The sequence below is a fragment of the Haplochromis burtoni genome, unplaced genomic scaffold (genome assembly GCF_018398535.1).
Source record: "Haplochromis burtoni strain Fernald_Lab_line unplaced genomic scaffold, NCSU_Asbu1 Contig_33, whole genome shotgun sequence".
Taxonomy (NCBI): Eukaryota; Metazoa; Chordata; class Actinopteri; order Cichliformes; family Cichlidae; genus Haplochromis; species Haplochromis burtoni.
Genome location: NW_024582394.1, coordinates 2,645,459 through 2,664,107, shown reverse-complemented (window position 1 = coordinate 2,664,107; position 18,649 = coordinate 2,645,459). Strand labels below are relative to the sequence as shown.

Sequence of the window (18,649 nt, the reverse complement as noted above, 5' to 3'; positions counted from 1 at the left end):
CTATGTACATATATATTTTTGTGCAGTAGGATTTATGCTTTATAGCCTTTATGTGAAATTAATTTCTTGCTTTAAGATTTTAAACTTTGAGTTCTAAACATTTCATGAACTCTTTAATCACTGGAGATCACTTTATGACCAACACTTCATTAGGGTGGATTCAGTCCAAAACTGTGTGAACCGAGGTCAGCTTGTCCTCTACACTCCATTGGATCCTGCAAACGCAACATCAGTAATATTAACTTAATGCATGCCTAATATTTAAAGGTGATAATCAACAGGCCATGACAGTTTTAATTAAACGACGCCACCATTTGTTTCTTGAGAAAACAGGAATCAAAGAGGAAACAGTAAGTTGTATTCACATTTTATTGAGCTTTACAAAAAAAATACACATATTTTTAGTGTTTTAGTATTTTACAAAGCAAGTTTTTCTGTTTTAACTCAGTAACGTAAAGGAATACAAATTATTTCAGATTTCATATGCTGTACACTACAGGTTAAAATCCTGTCAATAAATATATCCATTTTCTTTAGGAAAACAAGCGCAATGTTTCTTTAAACATTATGTTTTAAATTTAGGAAAGTGTATATGTCACTTTTGTTATCATATTACTTCTGCTAATGGGGCTATTGAAGCACCGTATTTCCACCTTTTCTTAGTTTGATATAATTTGTATAATTTTGGATCTTATGCCAGGATTTTTTCTAAATCCTCTAAATAAAAGCTGCTTGGAGTAGCAAACAAATATTTGTGATCTTCAGAAGTGTCAAAGCAAATCCAATTACAGTGCCAACTTGTGTTTTCAGCTCATTTTCTAATTACTAAACAGCATTGATCTCTCCCCAGACAATTTTGATATTCTGCCAAAACTGAATTGGTGTCTAATGGCTATTTTGCCAAACTACACCTCTTTAGTGCTGTCAGATCTATCAATATGAAGGGAAGATTAAGGATTTTTTTAAGGCACACTCTCCCAGTTGAACAGTCACATAATCAGTATGTATATTAGTGATTTCCACAGAAACAGTTTGGCCAGGGAGAGCCGATGGAAGCTGGTTTGTGATGGTTAAACTTCATGTGATTAAATTGCGGACCTTTTATTGTTGCTGTTGCGTCTTCGTCCTTTCCTCCCTTTTCTGGCTTTCCTCTCCTTCTTCTTTCTCCTCTCCTTCCTCTCTTTCTTTTCCCTCCTTTCCTGGCCTAGTCATAAACAGTTGTCTGGGAAACACTTCCGCTCTTCCTCCAGCAGGGGACAGGCTGCTCCATTGTTGGCTGGGTGCATTATGATGTAGCGTGTGCGGTGCTGAACGCCTGACTCTCCACATTTGCCCTTGCACAAGCCCCAGGGAGACCACACTGACACTTCACAGTCCAGAGGGGTATCTGCAGAGAAGGGCGGGCAGCATAGCAATCATATTAACAATCAGGTTTCCATTCTGCTAATTTGTTGCTCTTAACTCTTTGCACATGACTTATAAGATGAGTAATATGTCGTAATCAGGAAAATCTTCTTTTCTTTTTATAACACAAAATTATTAAAGGGTGTTGCCGTGCTTTGTGTGTAGGCCTTATGAACCCACATTTTCTCATTATAGACTCTTTGCAGTGGTTGCACTGCTGGAGTTAATTTTCATTTTGCTTTACCTTCATTTTTAGAGTGGGTTTTTGCTCATTGTGCTTACTTTTTTTATTTTTGCCTCAGAGTAAACAGTGCTGCTACTTAATGACTCCTCTGCAACAGATCATGATTTAGCCCCTTATTAGGAGACACCTCAATTATAATAGAGGGTAAGGAAGCATCCTCTGACTTTCTGCTTTTTCAGCTAACCTAATAAAAATGTAATCCTTTTAAAGTCTTATCATCACATCATGTTTTTTGGTGCTTTCAGACTACTTGCTGATGTACCTCAGTCAAGCTCTTGGTGGGCTTCTATGCAGCTGATATGAATCGCAGTTGTCAGTTAGAGAGTAGAAAAGCAGAAGGAAGGGAGGTTGTATGGAAGCTGCATAGATGGACATTTGGATATCAAGTGAAAGGCTGATAACTCCCTTTAAAATTTATGTTCAAGAATGACAAAGCGAAGGTTAATGTGACAAAAGGTTGCAGAAACACAAAGATGATTTAACCTGATTTTCCATCAGTGTCTCACAGATCTAGAACAGGTGCTTACTGATCATTAAAGAAAAGTTTTGTTCAAGCTCTGGGGAGAATACACAAATACGATGGAGGGATAATGACAGGGGTAGGATAAACAGACACAAGGGTAAGATGGAGCATTGGGAACAGGGGGAGGAAACCCCAACAGATTGTTGGCCATTCTCTGTTGTTTGTTGATGGGTTGTCGGGGGAACGGTCTTGTAGTCTGTGATGCTGACTCAGACCCTTGCAGTTACCCTCAACCCTGCTTCTGATTAATGCTCTGTCAGCTCTTTTGCCAGGCCAACATGCTATCTATTACTTTTTCCCCCTTAAAAAAACTTTTCCCGGTCAAGTCATCTATTTAGACTTTCCATGGTGAATTGTGCTTTTATAAAAGGCTGTTTTGCCCTCCCTATCACATGCATCATTCACACAAAGTTACTTGTCTGCTGCATTGCTAACTTTTAGTTTGATACAGCTTTTCCATGTACATTTTTCAAGATGTCTTTGTATTCTTCCTTTCTCTACAGAAGAGTCTTAAATAGTCTCGGAACCCACATATCCAGCTTCGCCCATGAAATAAATTCCAGTGTTTATGTCCCACTTGGCATCATGACTAAAAATTTACTGTATATAATTTCTACACAGTTTTCATAAAGTACTCTTTGACATCTTTTATCACACATCTTTTGCCTCTTATACTAGATGCCAGATGTGTTTCTGGTATTTTCTGGTACCCTGACTCTGGCTTGGATTTTCTGGTCTTTGGTTGGAAACAGTTTAGTTTGTGTGTGGCCTGTAATGTTTCCTAAATTCCCGAAAATGAGCAAGTCCCTGCCTTATGTTAAAACCTTACATCTGAGTTTGACAAAGCATGTAGAATTCTGTATTCATTTTGTTCTGTATATACTTTTAGTTTAGCCTTTAACAACAAATATAATATATATATAGTATCAGTAGAATAAGAAAGACACTATAGAGTTGGTGTTCTTCTGAAGTCTGTCTTTGTCTCATATGTTTGCCTAATTCAGTTATGGATGCATTCAGGGTTTGTCACCAGAATGACTTGTAGCTGCCAAGACAGTATCTTGAATGCAGAATAAAACATAGATAAATATATGGGGATAAAAATATCCCTATTGGTGTGTTGACCAGGTCAGATTGAGAACCATTGAGGATTGGGATTAATGTAGCAGGGCTCTAGACTAACTTTTTGCCATGGGCGTACCGGTACGCCTAACTTTTTAAAGTTAGGCGTACCGGCACAAAAGTTAGGCGCACACAAATTTTATAATAATTTATATAATATAATGTGTTTTCTGGAAACACTGTGCTTTTGCGACCAAATTGGTCGCACTCTAGAGCCCTGTGTAGAGTTCTCTTTCAATTGTCACTCAATAAATTACTCAGTTTTCAGAGAACCGGGGTTACGCGAGTAATGGTTCACGCATGGATCTGTGTTAAGACATAAAGGAGGACATGATGCCATTTAAACGACTGCTCCCAATTTTCCCATAAAAAATTCTCAAAACATAGGACTCTAATGAGTGCGAAACTGAGACCAAACTGAGATGTTAACTGCCACATCCTTGAGTTCTAGCTTTTGTTATTGTGCTCTGTACTATGCTGTAAAATGCATGTTTCAAAGAAAGTAGATGAATCATATAAAAACAGAAATTCTTCATTTACTTGTTATTCAGACTTACTTATGAGCTTATCTTCAATCTCATTTCCTGTTGGCAGCTGGTTGGATTGAGTGGGCTCCATGGGCAGGCTGATGATCTTATTGGTCTTCTTTATTTTGGTCAGTGTGACCTTCGCAATGGGTGGTAGGTGCTTTAGGCGGGGGTAGAAGAAGGAATTGGCTGGGTGACTAGGGAAAGAGGAAGTGATCTGTGAAGAGGAAAATGGACAAGGAATATCTATCAAGATATGTGTTGTAACAAGCCTCTTCAGACTGATTTTCCTGCTGCATGGGCTTACAATTGATACTAAAAGTTTAAATTACAGTTTAATAGAAAAGAAAGCTGGTATCACAGCAACAGCTGCCATATTCTTTTGATTTTTGCTGGAGGATTTAGGGAAGTATAAATGTCTTTAGGTGCTTCCTGGAGGCAGATAGTGCACACAGCTGTGTCGGTGGTGGCTTAATTACCTTTATCAACATTACTAAACCTCAAATACTCTCATATAGTTTACTAGTTACACTTTAATTGATTTTCTGTTATGTCTCACTGAACTCAGCCTGGTGATGATTTCCATATACAGTGGAACCCCGACTTTCGAATACCCCATTTAACAAAAAATTCAAGTTACGAAGGCACTCGCAGCAATATTTCTGCCCGTGTTACGGCAAAATGCCCACGTAACGAAATCCGCTGGCTCTGATTGGCTGAGCCCAGAATGTCTACAATGCCCACAATGCCTTCCGAATCATGTGACAACCCCCTTGGCTTTCGTACTTGCGCTTCGCTGTTCCACTTGAACGACGTATTGTTGTTGCAGTTAGCAGTTAGCCTATAGCCTATCGTTCACTCAAAAGGCGCGATGGGTGCTTCGACTTACGAAAATTTTCGACTTACGAAAGACCCTCGGGAACGAATTAATTTCGTAAGTCGGGGTTCCACTGTAGTGCATTATAATATAAATTCAGCAATATGACCAAATTGTGAAAAAGTCAGAAAGTTTGCTTTGTTTCCCTGTTTATTCATAGTCTTTTTCAGTTTTTTGTACTATTTTGACATTACTGTCTAACCAGCTAACTTAACATTTGTAGCTGATGAAAAAGTCGTCTTAAATATGAAAAAAAGATGCTGGTATTGACCAGAGCTAAATTATCCCTGGACCATTGTGCTTGCAGTGTACTGATGGATAAGACTTACACCATGTTATTGGTTGAGGGATGCATTTTAAAACTTATAATTATGTTTAAATTTACCTTAAATTTAGCCTTATAGTTATGTCTCTATTCTTTTTGCTTTTTCTGGTTGAAATGTGCAGAAATAAATATTCTAATGAGTGTAGTTTATTTTGTTAAAGCAGTGTTGTAATTTTTGGGCAAATTCAGCAGCTGTAGAGTGTTGCTGTACATCACTTCAATACAGCATCTCTGTATGAGTCTAATAGAAACACTAATGTTTTCATTACTAGCTGTTGACAATCAGGATTTCTAAATACCCGGGTTTACTATGGATTCATGCACCTGTGCTGCCCACCTGTGTGATTTTATCCTGTGGGATGGTCTCAAAGTTGGGAGACGAGAAGGTGAACCCACTGTCAGTTCCTGCATCATATGGAAAAAGATCCACTGACACATTTTCTTTCCAGTGGTCGCCATCACACAGGTCTATACTGTCCACACCCACAAACCAGTCTGGGCTTGGGACGATCCGTACAATAAATGACAGCTGTGAATGGAGAAAGTAAAACATAAGAAGTGAGTTAAAATGTAGCCACAGGCAGAGATGAGAATAGAAAAGGAAAGAAAAACATAATAAAATCCTTTCCAAACATCTTTCCAACATCTTAATTCTCAAACCTCCTTCAAGGACCACTAAATACTTCTAAATCATATATGATGTCTGTGTTTTACAATGATTTATTTTATTGTGCATTAATATGCTCTTTTTTAAGCATGACATAATAGAGATTCGTAGTCTTGTATCGGATCCACCACTCTACAAGTGCACTTTTGTTCCAGCATGGCTTGCTTTTATTTTGGTGACCATCTTATGTTTCCAATTGGCTTTTTCCAAGCTTAACAAATTTTTGTCAGATGTGCCAGAGGTTTTATTAGCTACCCAGAGACTCATCAGTGGGAAGTTTAACTGCAAACTTCTGCAGAGGTTACATAATTCGAAGAGACATTAATTAGACTCGTTACAGTTACAGAAGCTCGCTTTTTGGTGTAGTTTACAGGCAAAAATAACTGTCAGGAGCTTGTTTTATAGGAACATTTTGTTGCTGCATCAGCCTAATTAAAGAGGCATTATGCCGTTTTTCCTCACAGTATAACTTCATATTATGAACAATTATCAGTAGTGTGGCAGGTTGTTATTTGACTACAAAGACACTGGATGCAAATTTTTAAATGGTTGCAATTTTGATATATATATTAACATATAATATATAACATAGCAACAAAACATCTTCAGTAGAAATAATGTCCGAGTTTACACCAAATTTCTTATTTGCACTTACATGAAATTTAAATAACAGTGAAACATTGAAAACTTCACTGACACTGAAATATTTGTAACCTTTGCAAACTACAGTGGAAGTTATTGTATAATCTGATGTGGTGCTGATTCCTAGAATGATAATTTCCACTTTAAAGCAGTTTATTTATATTATGGTCAAATTTTAAACCTGTTTGGTCTGGGTACCTATCTGTAAGGCTTTATTATTGGGCTAAACAGAGCTATGATTCTAAGTGCTTATTTGGGAATTCGTCACACCACCTTATCTATGCTGACCTGTCAGTGACAAGCCTTGCATGCACTTAATGCCCTGTTGAGAAACTTACAAAGGAGTGCCTGGCAAAGACCTCAAACTCAGTGTTCATCTGGCCTGTGCCGCCCACGACAGCGGGAGCGGAGAGGATCCCATAAACACTCTGGATGCGTTCACCGGCCGTCTCGACTTCCTTCACAAGCGTCCAAGCCTCACCTTTCTCCGTGAACTCCCTCACTCCATTGCTGGCAAACTCATTACGTTGCCACATGTGGAAGTCAGAGCTGTGGGTCACCCCTGATGGAAAAGAAAGGATGAAAAATTGTTGTTTCAGCAGGTGTTAGTCTGAATAGTGAGATCATGTACAGTACATCTCGGCAAAGGGAAATTAATGGACTCCTGTGACTGTTTTCTAGTGTTTTTGGACTGAATTGGGCAGATGTATAACATCCTACTAGTGGGTAAAATGTGATACAAATAAAAAATAGGATTGTTTTTTAATAACTCTATAGTAAACAGTTGGTGCATTCCTCTTCTGACTTATTCAAAAGACATTTTATGTTGTCGCTTTCTGTTTTTCAACCACCCAATAGATCTTGCCACATTGACCTGAAAATAATGTGACCAATAACTTGCCTTAGGTTAGGTGCACTTACCAATAAGATTTGACCACTGTGCAGGAGGACGGTAGCGAGGATACTGCTTAGGAAAAGCTGCCTGGGTCCACTTGCCAGTAAATGTGAGACTATACTGGGCAGTTTCTGAAGCTGTGCACATGGGGATGTCAGTAGGGACAGGCATCGAATGAATTCCTTGGCCCAGACTTAGCATCAAGACAATCAGGTGACAGAGTGCCTCAAAGAGGGAGATAGTCATTTTTGTGGTGTCCATGATAAGAGTAGATCGGGGGAGAAGACCTGAATGAGGTGCATAAAAGAACTAGTCAGTAATAATATAGAGCTGCAAAGAAGTACCTGGTCAGTTACTACACAATAAACACTATTTTGTACTTTTTTCTTTTATAAAGGTCTCATAACAGTGGCCTAACCATAAATATTGGTTTTCCAAATAAAAGCCTTCTCATTCTTTTTGATTCTTATAATCTTATATATTTAAGACAGATCAGCACCAAGAAAACTGTGATCAGACACCATTAACATTGGGTTTAACAACTTCTTTATACAAGGGACATTTGTTTCTAGATCGTCTTTCCACTTTTTATACTTGTAACGTTAGTTTAGCGTTGTTAAAGTGGCAGAAGGAAATCTGACATTTATTAGGATACATACAGCGAAAGTGTAATCGCACTTGCAGTCTGCTAAACCATCCATCTCTGTATTATCTGCATTAAAGGTATTAAATAGAAGTAAGCTATTCTTCTTCTCCATTGGATATCTCATTATTGCCTTCCTCCAGTCATGGCTGCATCTTCCCTGAACTCTGTCAATAAAGCTCCAGTGTGGGTCTTCTGATTTAGTCGTTCAGTTAGCAGTATCACTTTCATGCTCATATGTGTCACTGTTTAATGAAGAGTTCAAGCGCTGCATCCCTGCTTCTCAGAGGGTATATAAATGAACAGCTTTCGCATAGATTGCAACACATTTTTAGTATTTAACCCTGAGCAAGTAAGACACTTTATCTTGACACTGCCAGGTCTTTCAGAATTAGCAGCTTTTCCATTCTTTTAAAATTTTGTTCTTAATTTAAATATTTACAATTAAATTAAAAATGGCTACGTTTACATTTTTTATCACCTTTGCTTACTCTGAATATGTTATCACTTAAATACTTTGTACTTGTTTAAAAGTCCTGTGTCTTAAAAACTGTTAGTAGCTTTTCTTGTAAGCTCTGTAGCTGCCTATGGTTCAACTCTTACATCCATCAATTTGTGTAGATTAGTAGTGTAAGCAGTCTTTTAGCTGGAAGGCCATGCAGAAACAGGGTAAATGTGTGCTGTAGAAACTACTCACTGGGTTTGCTCAGGGTTCCAGATGAATGATGGACTGCAGCTGAGTGGAGTAGAGGGCTGAAGGTGAGGAGAAGGGGAGAGGAGAGCTGTGGATGTGGCTGTCGGGACGAGTGACTGCAAAGTTCCAAGTCCTTTTCCGCCTATTTATGTGTTTTAGGAGTTTCACCCCTCGCTTTCCTCCCCTCCTTTCCCCTATTTCCCCCCCTCTTCCCCCTTGGGCTCCACTCCCCTCTCCAGCTTGCTCCACGCTTTCACTCAGTCTCTATCTTCATGAAAATGACTTCCTTGCCCCCTTCATGCCCTTTGACTTTGGCTCTCCCTCCTTCACCCGCCTCCTCCTCTCTCCCGTACTCTTTATAAGTATCCCATTAAATGAATAATGCGTTCAGCAGTTCTGCGTGCACTGCCAGGGGTCCGATGCAGTCCGTGGTTAGAGTGTCAGTTCACAGTTTGATACTGTAGCTCTCTAAACCTACATATATGACTAATGAGGTTAATGGTGTACGTATTCTCTAACGGTTTCTTGGTCACGTTTTTGAATTTCAGTTGAGCTACTAGATCCAGTCCCAGTGCTGCTTTTTAACTCATGCTGGAAGTTTTATTGCCTCTGTCGTTGTCAATTTGCATACTTTCTTTGATGTGTTTTTCAGGGGCTTATAAAGTCAGTCAGCATTATATTACAAAATGCAGAGGAGTTACAGGGTTTCAGACACAACAAGATTGTGTTTTTGGTGGCTCTTGGTAAGTGATTGGCAAAAAACTTACTGATCTAGTATAGTCAGTGGTTTAAGAAGTAGTGCTTACCTTGTACTTGAAAAGTGATGAGCTATGTTTTGTATTAAACTGTATAAATTGTATTGCGCTGTTGCAATGATTACCATGATTGGTCACCTTTGTTCAGAGAGCTACTCTTCCGAACTAATGGGAGTATTTCTGGAAGATTTTACATTAATTGTAACAGTGTCATGATTCCTTGTTATTATTTTCTGAACACTTTTAGAACAACTTGCATGTTTTCTACAAAAAATATGATAAGCACTGAGTGTTTTTGATCAAACTTTGGCTTACACTCGCTATAAATAACTATTGTTAAATATGCTTTAGTTCCACGCGTATAGGAAACCTAAATAACAGTTGCAGTTTTCTCCCATTGTGTTAGTCTCCCAGTCAGCTTATAGAGCATACTTTACTATTTGTATGCAAGATACTTTTTACTTTTGTTGTATTTGTATGCAAGATACTTTTTACTTTTGTTGTATTTGTATGCAAGATACTTTTTACTTTTGTTTGGTCAAATATTTAGTCTAAGCCAGATTTCTGAGGACATTTTGTTATGTCTCTGTGTTTGTATGTGTGTGGGTGGAGGTTGGGGGTGTGGTACTTGACTTGCTGAACTTGGAGGTGACAGACCCACACTCACGTGCAAACACAAAAATATGTTGGCATGCTGAATCAGCCCACATGTAATGATTTCCATATGGTCACGTTTCTTTAAAAAAAAAAAACCTCAACCAAAACACCTACACACATACAGACACACACACACAGACCAGTTGCCTTCATTCAACCTCAATTTCCACGATTTAATTTTTGGCCTGTATAATTCAGTCTGTTTTGACCCAGTAACATTTGAAAAGGAAAAGTTAACTCATTACCACCCTCATAACCCAAGCTGACAGTGGTGGAGTGTGCTCAGTTTTATCAAAGTAATTCTGGCAAAGCATCAAGTGGCTCAGGATGGGGAAGAAGTGCTGCTGACTTAGCTGAGGATATAGTCAGGTAGTGGAAGTAACCCCTTGGAGATTTCCTCAATCCCACTGACACTTTCTATAATGAAAGCAGTGTGTGGAGGGGGATGACTGGCATAGTCACACAGTTCTTTAATGGTAGAACCACAGGGGAGGATGAGGTTCACCCTGAATTCTGAAAAGCTCTGGAGTTTGTTGGGAAGTCCTGGTTGGCACATCTCTGCAGTGTTGCGTGCGGTGGCGGTGCTGGATTGGCAGGGGATGGTTCCATTTAAAAGGTCGTAGTCGCAGAACAGTGGACCAGTTCTTTATCCTGGATATCCTGGATTGGATAATATTCAAGGGTGTGTGTGAGGTTACCCAACCAGTCCTCAGGTGTTTTGGGAATTTGAAGAAGGCATTTGACCAAGTCCCTCAAGATATCGTATGAGGGGAACTACAGGAGTATGGCTAGTTGCAAACTACAGCAAAAGCCAATGCATGTTGGATTTCTCCAGGGCTGCGCTTTGTCACCAATTCTGTTTATAATTCTTATAATTATAATACTCTGCTGTAGCCAAGTGGTACAGGGTCTGTGCTTTGATGGTCTCAAGATATTGTCTTTGTTTTTTGTGGTTCTGTTAATCTGTTGATGTGGTTTTGGTGGCATCACCTGGCTTCATCAGGTGATGGCCTCCAGTTTGAGTATCTCAGGGTTTTATTCACAAGCGAGTGGAGGATGAGATTTACAGATGGATTAGTATATATTGGATTATTATATTGTTTATTGTCCTTTTTGAAATTCCATTTGTGTTTCGTGGCAGCTGTCAGAGAAATATAAACTAAAACAATAAAGAGGTTATTGTTACAGACATTACTGAGATCAAAAACAAGAAGTTGCTGCAGAAATGTAGAGCTGTCGCTCAGGTGGTAAAACAGGTCATAAATGGAAGGTTGGTGGTTCACTCCCTGTCTGCTCCAGTCTGCATGCCAAAAGCCCTTAGGCAAGATACTACCCCCAAGTTGCTTGTATGAATGCATGTGAATGTTAGATAGAAAGCACTTAGAGTGGTTGTGTGAGGGCTCATATCTCTAAAACCATTTTTATAATAAAAGTATAAATAAAGGGCTTTTGAGAAAATGGTGGGCAAGGGATCTTGATATTTTTGCATTAGAGAGAAATGGAAACACTGTCCAAGTTCAAGTTGTTTTTATATTGTTGTCTCTTCTGTTACTGTGAGACGCTGTGGACACACCCATTTCAGCTCTACTTTCTCATCATGTAAGGTCGACCCTGACTAGCTGGCCTTGCTTTAGAAACACATAGGTCTGACATGTAAGTCATCTTATGCAGAAAAAAAATTCAGGATTCAGGGAAAAAACATTCAGAAAAGACAACAAGGGCCTCCAGCCAAAGTCGGTCGCATGTGTAAAGGATATAGGCACATATTGTGGTATTGAGGTGGGTGTATTCTATAAATTTCTAAGACTCCAGGACTCTGAATTTAAGAGTAATATGGCAATTTTGAAGACCAAGTTCTTCTTAAATGAATTGAAGAATTAATAAAATAGACGGTTTAATTCACAGATTGTGGAAATTGGCAGCTGGCAAACAAAAAATAAAACAATGTCATGCCCGAAGCTGTAAAGAGCTTAAGTTGTGAGTTTATTTACAGTCAGCTTATGAAAATGGAATATTTACTATGTTAGAATTGTTGTTGATACTTTCACTTTGTCAAATGTAATTTTAGGGAATAGTCATTAATATATTTTTCAATTAATGTTGCTGGGTTCTTAAAAAAAAGCAATCTATGTGAAACACTATAATGTTCTTTAACAAGTATGAATATGCAGTCTTGTAAAAAAGAAAGACTAGAATTATGTGTAATCAGACAGACATTCAGAGACATTGCAAAAAGCCAATGACAAAACATCAGTGACTCGGTGACTGTACCATTGCAGTCATTGAGTCAACCACAAACTCCATTGTATACAGAATACAATGAGAAAAAAAGAATCAAGTTGCTGGTCCAGACAAAATCCAGATGTCAACTTGAATGAAATGCTGTGGCAGGACTTTAAGAGAGCTGTGCATAAATGAATAACTGGAAACTTGAATAAACTGAAGCAATGCTGTAAAGAAGAGTGGGCCAAAAGTCCTCCATAATAATGTGAGAGCCCAAACGTTACTTCAAGTTATTGCTGCTAAATGCTTTAATAACCCTATTAAACCATTTAGCAGCTTAGATTTGCTTAAATGTAAGCACTATTTTAATAATTAAATCATTTGTGATTAATTATGAACCTGTCAGGCACTGTCCCAATTATTCTTGGAAGGACAGACACAATGATTGCACTACACTCACTAGAGTTGACAAATGGAGTGTGAATGTTTTGCTCTGGGAATTTGTAGCACAACAGAGGGAAAAGTGGATGATTTTTTTCTTTATCTTGCAAGCCAAAAGTCAGATCATCCAGTACACTATTCACCCCTGGCTGCACCCAGTGGCCTACCTAGTGCTCATATCAGGTTATGAAACAGATTCAGTCTTTTTATGACACAAACTTTGACGGCTAAGAAATATTATCCAAACTTGGTTTACAAGCTGGAATTGGTTTTGCAGCCAAGTAACATCACTGAACTTTCTAGCAGAAAGTAAGAAACAGAGTTGAACGCATTGATTTCAGCGACTGGGTGAAGATATTGAAGGCCCCCTGATGCAAACCATGAGGCCACTCAATGGACCGTACAGCCTGTAAACAAAATAACAGAGATGTTATTGTTTGGTCCGTCGCCAGGGTTGCTGTAGTGACACCATGTGAGGTCATTGTTTTGTCGTCCTGGCTTCATCTAAGAAATATCCGCAATCAGACATGCACACGTGGACACAAACAAATCTAGAGTCTCGTGTGTCAGGACATGAACACACAGAGATGCGTGCGGTGCTTCACGTGACAGCTTGTAATAAATTAAAACAAAAGTCGCATCAGTCGTTCATTATATATATTTATATATATATTTGACCTGTTCCTTTTCGAGCTGAAACCTTTCCTCACCATGTCTGTGAAGGTTCTCAGTCATCCAGGTCATCGTACTCTAAGGAGCTTGGAAAGAAAAGCGTCTGGACTTCTTTCTTTGAGTTTCTTGAAGACGTTTCACCTCTCATCCGAGAAGCTTCTTCAGTTCTAAGGGTCAAATGGTGGAAAGTCCCAGATTTATAATCCCAGATATATAATGCCATCTATAATCCAGTTTTGAGATCCCTTCCCAGACGCCTTAACGCCCACTCACATCCTGGGCCTCAGGAAATCACATGATAGGGTGGGGCCAGGTTTCACAATGAGCTCACCCGAAACCCTGGCTGATTGTGACCCACACCCGCTTTCACACCTTGGCTCATGTGATTAGAGGATCATCAGGGGGTCCTTTGTCCCTCTGTGGGGGGTCACTCCCACTGGGTTTAAATCTGGGACTCTCCACCATTTGACCCTAGAACTGAAGAAGCTTCTCGAATGAGAGGTGAAACGTCTTCAGGTCCAGACGCTTTTCTTTCCAAGCTCCTTAGACCCTTTCCTCACCATATAACCTTTTTCACACTGTTCTCTTTACAAGCCTTCACTCAGCATGTCCCCAGGTCCTTGTTATTGTAATAATCGCTGTTGATTTCCAGGAATAATTTCCTCAGCTGTGTGGGAGCAATCTGTGCCTGTGCATTAATTTGCACATTATTGGATAAATTGCGCATATGCGTGTGTGTGTGCACGCACGCGCCCCGTCTAATGGATGCAGCAGGTCAGCACAGAAAGAAGAGACAACAAGTTTGATTGTGGTATTTTGTATCTATGTAGCACATGGCTTGCTGACATGTGGCTGCAGTACTATCAGAGTCCCAGATTTATTTACATGATGACACAAACATATAACCCATTTGTATGTCTGTCTGAAATTGCTACTTGTTTTAAATCACTGAGATCTTAAATTTGGATTCTTATAATGATAATTCTAAAAAAAAAAAAAAGTTTAATCGCATAAACCCTCTGACCTACCTTAACTCTGTAATGAATCATTCATGATTCCTACCGTTTGCCTCCACAGGAACAGAATATTATAACTGACTTTGTTGAATGTTTGTGCAATCAATCATCAGAACCCACCACATTCAGACAAGCCAATATTAGATGTCGAGACCAAAGCGATTTATATCTGAGAATTATGGATGAACAGCTCTGTTTAGAGTATTAGGTGACAGAAGAGTATTAAAACACAACACATAAATTTACCACAAGGAACGCACAGCTGCTGAGCTTGCTGTTCCAGCTTCCTCTTACTCGATTTTGTGTCTTTTGTGGCAATTTTCGAGCAGTTGGCACCTGGATTGCGTCGTCTAGGTTTTGTTGGAAGGCTTTTAAAAGCTTCACAGAGAACATTTGCACAAGGGTAACTTCAAATAGACATGAGGGTTCATGTAGAGGAGAGAAGCGCTGTGGTTAGTGACTCATGTCATTTACTTCTTAGTTGCAATAACATTTGCTATTTCTATTTTTTGGCAAGCCTTTCTTTGCCTTCTTAGAGAGCTTGCGTTGTGCGAGTAACTGTTGGTGGCTATAAAACCCTAAAGAGAAATTATATATGAAAAATTGTAAAAAACTGCATCAGATGGCCACTAGGTGTACTTTAAAATTCTGAAATGCCTCCATGACCTGAGATCCTGAAATTGTTGGTTGGCAAGGCCTCATTTCATGAAGTACAGTATCCCTTATAAATAAATACATGTTTTGTCTTCTCACGTTCTTTGTCTTTTGTTCAACCATATCTGCCATAGGAGTAGGAGACACTTTTAAACTTTAAAAAAACGCTAGGGCCCATGAAAAGGTCACAGTACCTTTTCTTGTGGGGACATTCAAAGATGATGATTTTAATGAGGCTTGCTCACAGGTTAAAAGGCAACATTTATCATTAGTTTGAGTACTTAAATCTTTTTTTACCAAAGGTTATTTACTGGTAAAAATATCTACAAACATGGGACAAGGGTGGAAAATTAGCAACCACTATTGTCACGGTCTGCGGAGGCAGACCGTGTGGAAATGTGTGTGGTGGACCCAGGAGCGAACACAAGCGAGGATGCAGGAGTGGAGTTAAACAAAAGCGAGCCTTTTATTCTGGCTGATGAAAGGAACAAAACAGAGTGAGGGCAGCATAGGAGTAATAGTTCAAACAGAAACCTAAACTGGACATAAACTAAGGAAAAGCTATGGAGATACGGAACACAGGGGGTGGTAACACAGACGACGCGACACAGACTACATGAAACACAGAGACTAAATACACAAGAGGGATTATCAGGGGATGTGGCCACACATGGGAACACAGCTGACACAGATAAACATAACAAGACATGGCAGGAGTAAACAATACTGACGGGAGACTGTCAAAGTAAAACAGGAAGTACACAGGTGCAAACAGGAGGAGAGAGAGAGCGCGGGCATAGTGGGCTGGGGAAACATGGAATGAAACAAGGAGGGGAGATGAGGGCTCACAGATACATAGAGGGGCACACAGGGGATAAAAGTCACAAGGGGAAGTCAAATAAGGAACAACACAACAGGACAACTTAGGAAACATGGCCTAAATAAGGAACGAAATACAAAAATACAAGAAACTAAGAATACTGGGCCCACATGGCCCAGGACCATGACAACTATAAGCTCTATAATCATTTTCATGCTCCATCTTGGTACTTAGATCAAACTCCTTTGCAGAATTCATGGCCATTACCCAATGCTGTTTTTCGTCTCTTGAGACCCTCTGATAGGCATTTACTGCAGCCACCTACAGTTGTTGCTTGTTTGTTGGTATTTCTGCATTCAGTTTTGCATTTAATAACTGAAAGGTGGGCTCCAATGGGTTCAAATTAGATGATTGACTTGACCATTAAAGAATACCCTTACATTGAGAAACTATGTTTGACACATTCCATTTCCACCATAGTCTTGAAAGCATCTTTTAGTTGTGACCTAGACAATGATATACCTACCTCTTTGAGAGTGTTCTTTGTTAGATGTCAAGTTGTTTTTCTTAACCATAGAAAATAACAGTCATCATGCATTTCAGTTTCCTTCTGTGGTTTTTCAGGCCTGTTGGTGTTGCCGAGCTAGCCACTGCGTTCCGTTAATACATTCATTTATTCAGTTGAAATCAACTCGAGAACTTTTATGTTCTTAATTTTTCATGGAATAAAAACAGATGTCATCTCGCCATGAAACTGGATCTCCAATTAATTTTGATCCTTCATGGGTGTCTGTATATAAGAATGACTATTACTTCAGAAACAGTTATTACTTTTGTTAAAACCCTTGAACCAAAACTGAAAGTCTGCACTTCATTTATATCTTAATTTATTTATTTAAATCTACAGATACAACACAGCTACTAAAATTGTGCTATTGTTGAAAAAATGATGGTCGAACCAATAAGGAGTTAGGAAGATTTATGTATCGGTTTCCCTTTTTCTTCCTTTTTGTTTTTGAGTAGGTCATGGCTGATGTTTTAGTATATCATTACATTTTGTGCCCTTTTGCTATTACAGAGTTAAAGAGTTACCGAGCTGGCCATTTAAAATGTTTTGAAAGAGTAAGTCTAATTTTTATTACTGTTACTGCAGTTTTATGTCTTCATAGTCTTGTGTCTTTATTTGTCTTTCTCTGACTGTATTTCAATATTTTACCCTCCTGCTGGTTTTGTCTCTCTACCCGTTTGGAGCTTCTCATTCTCGTTTCCCTCTTTTCTCTCCCGCTGTCTGGTCTGACGCACTAAAGTAAGATCCCATCATGTTTTTCCCATCATGCTCTCCTCCCACCCTGTGGTGAGGCACTGAACCCCCAGCCGGAGGTATAAAGGACATGATTTACAGGGCTCCTTTGCAGCAAAAGAAAAAAGAAAAAAAGACATAAAAAGAGAGATCAGTTTTCCAGCACAGTAGCCCTGTGCTTCAATGCAGGTTTCACTCGTCAGTGTTTTTGGGGTCTTTTTGGTTTTTTTTTTACTTGATATATGTCAGTTCAACAACGACATGGTGTGGTCCAATTTTGTCATCCTGCAAAAGTGCCAAAATGCATTTCCACAGGAGAAGAAAACAATGTTAAAGCTGGTTTTGGTTTTCTCCATATGGGTTCTGTTGACATATCTGGATGGGCAGCACTGAGAACCAAATGAGGGAGGAAGTGGGAACAACAGTTAAACATTAAGGCCCAGGGCTGTGCTATTGACACTCAGGGATGCTGTCATTTAAAAGAAACCATGGGATGTGAAGTCCCAGTTAAATGAAGTCTCGTTTTTTTATCTTGTGCAGCAAAAACTTATACATACATAAATATATATACAGTGTGAAGCTGAACTGTGCAGCCTTCTACACGTTGAAAAAGAGCTCAAAGGTGAATGACCTGATTTTTAATTTTTAAATAGATAGTGTCCTGGAAAGCTGTCTGCAAGCATATCATTAATGTGAATTAGCAGTGGAGCTGGGTTGCTTTTAGATGACAAAATCAAAATAAAATGTGGACTTACATGACTGCCAGTGGAATTCTGTTTTGATCAGACAATACTGGCGTTGCAGTCAATATTTCTCAGAAGTAAGTACTAGATGTTTGGTAGTCTGGAATAGAGGAAAATTCTTTCTGAAAAACATCACACAGTGGCTGTTTTAGTTAATAATATTTTGAATTACTAATCCAAGATACCAGTTAACCCTGGAATGTTTTTTATTTTGTAGAACCTTGGAAGCATATCACGATGTTTTTAACAAATAGAGGTAACACTACAAAGTCTTCCAGAATAAATGCTTTCTTCTGATTTTGATTTAGTTATACATTATAATCAGTTATGAGTTTGAAGCCAAACACTGATTCTGTTTAATAGTACAAAAATCTAGCCTGGAAGTTGGAGCAGGAGATCTGTGGCTAGAAAGTCAAGAATTTACATTCTGGACAGACTTAAGAAGAAAAAAAATCAACAAAAGTTTCTAATCCCTAAGCAACAAAGACATTTTAACCCCAGCTGGTCAGCTGGAGTAGGTCCATGGTCAATAGCAGAAGACTGTTTACACTGGAAAGCTGAAAGGTGTCAATTTGTAGAGGTAAAAAGCCCGACGTTTTCTCTCCAGACTCTTATGTGGTATAAATATCTAATTGTGCTTCTTTAGTTTGACTGGGATGAGACTCTTGCACTAAATGCAAAAATTAGGTTCTGATATTTCACCACATGCCACAAAATCATAGCCTCACATCATTGCGGTATTTAACACCTCGTATCATATTTACACAGTGTTGGGAAGGTTACTTTTAAAATGTATTCCATTACA

The 18,649-nt window shown here is 38.9% G+C and overlaps 2 protein-coding genes across 3 annotated transcripts in view; one reads left to right on the top strand and one right to left on the bottom strand.

Annotated features, from left to right (window-relative positions):
• maea (macrophage erythroblast attacher, E3 ubiquitin ligase) overlaps positions 1-18,649 on the top strand; it is a 96,878-nt gene that overhangs the window by 6,619 nt on the left and 71,610 nt on the right. The window lies entirely within an intron of this gene.
• On the bottom strand, positions 356-8,717 carry spon2b (spondin 2b, extracellular matrix protein). Its single transcript, XM_005919446.3, has 6 exons — positions 8,567-8,717; positions 7,253-7,513; positions 6,670-6,893; positions 5,360-5,551; positions 3,851-4,037; positions 356-1,387 (listed from the first exon to the last, which is right to left on the bottom strand). The coding sequence occupies exons 2-6, from the start codon at positions 7,485-7,487 to the stop codon at positions 1,209-1,211; spliced, it is 1,017 nt and encodes a 338-aa protein (XP_005919508.1). The 5' UTR covers positions 7,488-7,513; positions 8,567-8,717; the 3' UTR covers positions 356-1,208.